Raw genomic sequence first — 7,705 nt, 5'->3', positions numbered from 1 at the left:
AACCACTGCCATTGGGACATACAATTTTTTGTACGCATTTCTTCTGGCTAAAGGAATTTTGAGTCTCAAAAGCAGAATGAAGGGGGTGAATATTATTTTAACAAATCGCAATTGCTGTGGAGACAGGACGCATCCCTGTGGTACCCCAGTATTTAAAACCAAGCAGTCAGACATGACATTATTAATACAAACACGCTGAGGTTGATCTCTTGAAAATTCCTTAATCCATGATATCATCCAACAACTAACACCTAAAACATAAAGGCGAGTATTACTCCTTGAGGAGTATTCTAACATACATATTTGGCTTATTTAGATAATGTTGAACTTTATTCAAATGAGTGAGAGAGGCATCCACAGTACTCCGACTGGCCCGTTATGCAAACTGCAAGGGGGTTCAATGGATCTCTCAATTTGAAATGACAAATTCCTTACACGCTATGCATTCCATGCATGCAAAGAACTGATGTGAGCGCAATTGGACGAAAGTCATTTACCAATTTTGCGTGGGGTATTTTGGGTACCGAGATGATAATGGAATTATTCCAGGCTGAAGGTACAAAATCATCCAGTGTTTCAATGGTTCAATGTCGGTTCAGACGCAAGACGAGTCTATTAAAAGTGACATGACTTCAGCTTTCTTTTTGGACAAAAAAAAAATTGGACAGACACTCACCCGCCAATGCCTCTACTCTTCTTGTTGCCAAGCAATCGGATAATGGCACCTCCTTTAATAGCTCCACATCCATTTTCTTTGCTTTGCCATTTTATGCACCAAGAGCTTGTAACACTCCAAAGAGAAAGGAAAACTTGAAATCGCATCATATGACCCCTTTAAAACTTACTCCACAATGTGAATTGCACAGTTTTTAATTCATTCGGCATCTGTGAACGGCTTTTTGGTCTTTGCCAGGTTCCAAGGCACACACATTCACCTGTATGGATGTGTTTTTGTGAAAAACAGCAATGATTGCTTGTAAGCTGCCACCAATTGTGTTACCTTCTGTTTGCAGCTCTCAAATGTTCTGGATAATTGCAGTCAAAATGACGTATTGAAATGGCATTTCATGTTAGTCTGCGTGCATAACAAATACGATGGCTTTGCATTGTGGTGGTCAGGCAAAATAAAATACATTTGTTCAGTCCATTCACATTTGAATCGTCTATTTTCCGTTTCCACTTTTCTCCACACTCATGGTGAGTGTGATTTTCACTGTCAGACTAAGCTGTCAATGATGCGTTTTAATTTTCGCACCAGTGACGTGCTTACGCCGACATTACCTTGATAACACTACTTGAAATTAGCACAGGCCGCCTATTGAGGAACTCTGACATAATATCGCATAATAATGACATACTTTCTCATAATAATGACATACTTTCTCATAATAATGAGATACTTTCCAAGCAACCAACAAAATGTCCTGTTACTAATTGTGGCTGTTGGGAAACTAACTTGCACAGAAAAAACTTTATTGCACAGCACATAGAGATGAACTGTTTAATTTGATTTCAACTGATTGTTGTGAGTGAATAAAGAAGGCAACGGAATGAAACTCTGCCCGCACGGATCACCGTGGTCTGGTTTCTTTACTGCATGGATCTTCATGTGTAGCTTCAGAATCTCTTCTCGCAGTGTGAACAGTTATAAAGTTTTTCTCCAGTGTGAATCCTATGGTACAGTTTTAAATTGATTGCCAAAGTAAAAGTCTTCCCACACTTAAAGCACATATAAGCTCTTACACCAGTATGTGTTTTCTGATGTGATTTTAAACTTTGCAGCTGTGAAAAACTCATTCCACATTAAGAACATGAATGTGGCTTCTCCTTCGTATGAACTGCCAGGTGTCTCTTCAGGGATGATGACACAAGAAATGTTTTGCCACATTGATCACAGGCGTGCGTATGTTCTCCATTGTGTATTCTCATGTGAGCATCAAAACTTTGTTTTAATGAGAAACTCTTTCCACATTGATCACATGTGAACGGCTTTTCTCCAGTGTGGATCTTCATGTGCCGTTTAAAGTTTGATGAATGTATGAAACTCTTTCCACACTGATCACATATGAATGGCTTCTCTCCAGTATGGATCTTCATGTGCCGTTTAAAGTTTGATGAATGTATGAAACTCTTTCCACACTGATCACATGTGAATGGCTTCTCTCCAGTATGAACCTCCATGTGAAACACAAGACTTCGTCTGTATGGGAAACTCTTTCCACATTGATCACATGCATACGGTCTCTCTCCAGTATGAACTCTCATGTGAATCTTAAGACTTTGTTTGCATGGGAAACTCTTTTCACATTGATCACATGCGTGTGGCTTTTCTCCTGTGTGGATTCTCATGTGAATCTCAAGAGCGTTTTTGTATGTGAAACTCGTTCCACACTGAGTGCAGGTGAAAGATTTCTCAGGTCTTCTTTTCTTAAAAAATTTATTTTTAGTTTTCGAGTGACTCAGAGGTTTCTCCTCCACTTCACTCAGTTCTTCACTCTCCTCGTTCTCTTCCATCGGGTCTGAAAAGAAAGAAAAAAAAAGTTTACCTAAACCAAAATAATTCAAAAACAGGAATCTGAATTGAAAGGACAGAAAAGTGAGCCCTGATGTAATAAAATATTACAATCATTTTGATGCATTTTCATAAAATTATTTATATGTCCCTGAAACTTTGAATGAATTAGGTACATTGATCATCCAATTATTTTTTTAAAGCATTATAGGCTCATGTAGTGTAGTGTTTCTGTAGTTAGAACTATTAAATATTTTTGATCAATGACACAATTAGGGTAAATGTACGCACACTTCCATTTTTGAGCTCAGATTATAAAAAGAAAAAATAATGTATTATCATACTTGATGTCTTAACCAATTGATTTGTTTGTTACTACATACCTCCTGTAATTTTGGTAGATATGGGTATTCATGTGTTCACACTGTCTGGCAGCCATTTTGAAAGCTGTCTGACAACTTTTACCAAAAGAGGATCCCTTTAAATGTGCATTTTTAGATGTTTAAGCCTTTATTTTGGGTAAGTTTCTCTACTTACTGTAAAATTAAGAGATTACTGTTTAGTCTTTTGCATATTATAACCTGGAACTTGGATATGGGAAATAATTACAGTTAGATCCAAAAAAAAAAGTTTTAGCAACATAGCACAGATGCTACAGAACACAGTTAGCTGACTAGCTGAATAAGATTGTGTGACTTGTACTTTTAAATCCATGATATTATAAATTTACATTTTATTGCTGGTCTGTGGTTTTATACTGCTGTAATTTTTTTAAGATTTCATAACCCCAAGACTTTTCACACGGGTAGAAAAATTTACAGCAATTGTCAATAAACAAGGTAAAGGATTGAGTTTTAGATCAAACAAACCTAGAACCTACATGGAGGGTTTCTGTTTTATTGGTATTTAACTTTAACCTGGAACTTGGATATGGGAAATAATTACAGTTAGATCCAAAAGAGTTTTAGCAACATAGCGCAGATGCTACAGAACACAGTTAGCTGACTAGCTGAATAAGATTGTGTGACTTGTACTTTTAAATCCATGATATTATAAATTTACATTTTATTGCTGGTCTGTGGTTTTATACTGCTGTAATTTTTTAAAGATTTCATAACCCCAAGACTTTTCACACGGGTAGAAAAATTAACAGCAATTGTCAATAAACAAGGTAAAGGATTGAGTTTTAGATCAAACATACCTAGAACCTACATGGAGGGTTTCTGTTTTATTGGTATTTAACTTTTAAAAAATTATTTGTCATCCAAATATTAATGTCCTGCAAACATTTAGTAAGGTCAGGAGGGGGATGAGAAACATTAGGTCTTGTAGAAATATACACTTGTGTGTCGTCAGCGTAAAAATGGAAATTAATACCATAGGAACGAAAAATACGACCAAGAGGTAGAATATAAATGATGAATAAAAGCGGACCCAACACTGACCCCTGTGGAATGGCATGAGTAACTGAGAAAGGATCTGAACATGTATTCTTAATCTGCACAAACTGTTTTCTGTCACTTAAATAAGATGAAAACCAAAGAAGCGCATTATCAGCTATTCCGATGCAAGCCAGCCGTTCCAATAATACTGAATGACTAATAGTATCAAAGGCAGCACTAATATCTAAAAGAATAAGAATAGACAGAAGACCAGAATCAGTAGCGAGAAGATCATTTATAACCTTAACAAGAGCTGTTTCTGTACTATGTTTGGGTCGGAAACCTGATTGAAAATGCTCGTAAATGTCATTACTTTGCAGATGTGATTCAAGTTGAGCTGCTACTGTTCATTTCAAGTGTTTTTGAAATAAAAGGGAGACTAGAAATAGGCCTGTAATTATTTAGATCATTAGGATCAGCACCAGTCTTTTTAAGAATTGGAGTAATAGAAGCCATTTTTAATGACGGAGCAATGAATGAATGAATGAATGATGCATATATATAGCATTTTATTGTGTATTGTTGTACACCCAAAGCGCTTTACAATCATGTCAAGTACATAATCTAATTGCCAGACATACAGCATTCACAATGATTGCTGGTCCTACAGTCAGTAATCACACACTCATGGCCGGTCATACAGATGGTAATCATACAGATTCACTGTTATGGCCGTTCATACATACAGCATTCACACTGATGGCTGGTCATACAGTCAGTAATCACACGCTGATGACCAGTCATACAGATGGTAAACATACAGATGGCCGGCCATACAGCTACAACATGAAAAATATGTAGAAATTCACAAATAATTATCTTTTCGATCAACAAGAATAACAAAATAAAAAGCCGACACAGCTACACTCCAGACAGATGACAGGTGCGTCACAGTGCGCGTCATGAGCAAGTCACAGCCTGAATGCAAATAAAAACAAACTCTTCCACGTGAGGAATATAAACTTGCCATATATTGTTAGTATCGTGCACTCACTGGCTACAAAACCATGTTGCTTTTTACTACCAAGACGCCGTTTTTTGAGTGCAAGTTATTCCGTAGCGGATACAAACAATAACAATCCCCGAAGAAATGTGACGTAAACAAAGGAATAATGATCCATATTACAACGTTATTGTTTCGTTGGACTAAAAGTGACATATGGGATGTTGTTCAGTGGACCCACGCCTTTCTAACTAAACCGGGATTTACAGCAGTGGATGCGTTTGTGACTCGTTATTACGATGAATCTGGTACATACTGCGTTTTTAGTATGCATGTTTTGATGTGTGCTGCTTGCACAAATTTAGCAAATACATTCCTTATAAGCTTTCCATCGAAAAACAGCTATCTATCATCGATGTTTGAGGCTTAGACCTTTAGAATAAGTTACGATGAATCTGGTACATACTGCGTTTTTAGTATGCATGTTTTGATGTGTGCTGCTTGCACAAATTTAGCAAATACATTCCTTATAAGCTTTCCATCGAAAAACAGCGATCTATCATCGATGTTTGAGGCTTAGACCTTTAGAATAAGTTATAGTTTGTCAAGATTAATTATGTTCCTTTTCATTTAATCTATTCGTAAACATTGACACGTGCAAACAAAGAGTGTTTCAGTGTGCTGGCGTCCAGGTGCGGGTTAACAGGTTAAAATATCCAGATATAAAAAGAGAGTAGAACAAAATACCGGTGAGTAGCGGCAGCCAAAACGCACCAGCGTTCACTTAACCGGAGTCTCATCGATGTTTGAGGCTTAGACCTTTAGAATAAGTTATAGTTTGTCAAGATTAATTATGTTCCTTTTCATTTAATCTATTCGTAAACATTGACACGTGCAAACAAAGAGTGTTTCAGTGTGCTGGCGTCCAGGTGCGGGTTAACAGGTTAAAATATCCAGATATAAAAAGAGAGTAGAACAAAATAGCGAGTGTGATAGTGAGTAGCGGCAGCCAAAACGCACCAGCGTTCACTTAACCGGAGTCGCTTGATTTTTTTTGTTACTTGATTTTAGTGTTCTGCTTTTTTGTGATTGACTTTGTATCTTCAAATAAAATATTTTTCATTTATTCTTTAAAAAGGTTGTTTAAAATAAACAAGAATTTTTAATAAAACATGATGTGCGCTAATTGAGTTTAAAGGGTACAAAAATTTACCCATTAAGCACAGCCAGACATTTTGCATTTAATGATGTATGTCTTAATTGAAATGCTTTTGTCATTTAAAATCAAATTAAATATTTCTGTGTAAGAGATTAATATTTTACTTTAACATAACTTCTTGTACTGAAACCAATATCTTGTGCACTAAAAATGTCTCAATGTAGATTTTGGTGAGCTTGTACGTTTACCCTATCTAATATAATATTAACAAACAAAACAAAAATACTACCATTTTGACACCATCTTTTAGATTGATATTAAGGGTTAGTCACGCCACACATTTCATCCGCATGTGAATGTGGGAGACTGAAAACAAAAGCTCAAGTGAATTTCACTGCATTCCAAGTTCAAGTCTGGGAAACTCTTTCCCAAAAAATGTCGACAAATATTTTTGTTGTCAAGTAGTCGTTTGATCTCATGTGACCTAATGTAGTCCTGCAATATCGCGATTTGACCACTAAGGCGCTGTGAGTGAGGGCTCCAGACTAATTTTACTAGGAGCACTGTAGCCCCGGACTGAACATTTTTAGGAGCACAAGCAGAAAATTCAGGGGCACACCTTAAATCACAGGGCTCGCAAAATTTCAAAATCCGTGATAGCCCTTCGGGCAGGCATTCTTCAGATTTCGGTAGCCCAAAAATGAATTTAACTAGCCCGAATAAAAGATATTGTATTATTTCTTTAATAACAAGTCAAGAGAGTAGGGGTGGAGCGGATCACAAATCTCACGGTTCGGATTATATTACATTATCATATCACATTTTGAATCACAGATCGGATCATTTTTCAGATGAGAAAAAAAAATATGGTTCTTTATTACAGTGTAATAAGTAACACTTATTATTTAAAAAACAATTTACTACTGCGATACCACAGCAAAAACTAGTAGCATATAGGGATGTAACGATTCACTCAACTCACGATGTGATATGATTCCCAATACGAATTTCACAATACAATTTTCTCACAATATTAACAAAATTAGATTTAAGACAGATTTTTAAAAAAGGTGTCCTTTTGTTATTTCTCAGACCAAAAGGCTTCACATTACTTTGTGAAACTGAAAATGTCAAACAATATACTAACTTGAGATTTTAAAACAAATCCCAAATCAAATAAATAAATAATACAAATAAAAGAATCTCCATGCAAGTAAACTAAGGTTTTGCCTGTGTATTAGGGCTGTGCGATTAATCGAAATCGTCATAAAATCTAAATTTATAGCATGAATTAACATGGATTGACATGAAAATTTAGTAATTACACCATAAATGCATATAATTAAAGTCTACTGTTTCACAGTCAACACATGGCTTTTTGGCTAGATTTAAAACAAGGAAAAGTGCACTTATAGATAAACAAGGCAATAATAGATGGCTCTCGTGGTGGTAGTTAAACAAAGTTATATTATATGTTTAAACGTGAATATGTCTATGAAAGATTGTATTACTGTACTGTGATAATAGAGAATCACAATGCTGAAAAAGCATTTTCAGAAACAACGTTTGGATTTGAAATCAAAATAATGGATAAATATTGTGTTTGTGGTAAACAGCCGCAGATCAGGAGCGGACTGCAAACGCGTCCT

The 7,705-nt window shown here is 35.9% G+C and overlaps 1 protein-coding gene across 1 annotated transcript; it reads right to left on the bottom strand.

The window, feature by feature from the left end:
* Nucleotides 1-831: 831 nt before the first annotated feature.
* Nucleotides 832-2,515, bottom strand: LOC107748840 (gastrula zinc finger protein XlCGF8.2DB-like). The gene has a single exon (XM_016563827.1). It carries the CDS (start codon nucleotides 2,512-2,514, stop codon nucleotides 1,804-1,806), a length of 711 nt encoding a protein of 236 aa, XP_016419313.1. The 5' UTR covers nucleotide 2,515; the 3' UTR covers nucleotides 832-1,803.
* Nucleotides 2,516-7,705: the final 5,190 nt, after the last annotated feature.

The sequence above is a fragment of the Sinocyclocheilus rhinocerous genome, unplaced genomic scaffold (genome assembly GCF_001515625.1).
Source record: "Sinocyclocheilus rhinocerous isolate Xijiao unplaced genomic scaffold, SAMN03320098_v1.1 scaffold3517, whole genome shotgun sequence".
Classification (NCBI taxonomy): Eukaryota; Metazoa; Chordata; class Actinopteri; order Cypriniformes; family Cyprinidae; genus Sinocyclocheilus; species Sinocyclocheilus rhinocerous.
Note: the sequence above shows the minus strand (reverse complement) of the source record. Positions and strands in the feature narration are given on the sequence as shown.

Excerpts from the sequence above, each read along its gene's own strand:
- LOC107748840 (XM_016563827.1), bottom strand. The coding sequence starts at position 2,514 with ATGGAAGAGAACGAGGAGAGTGAAGAACTGAGTGAAGTGGAGGAGAAA.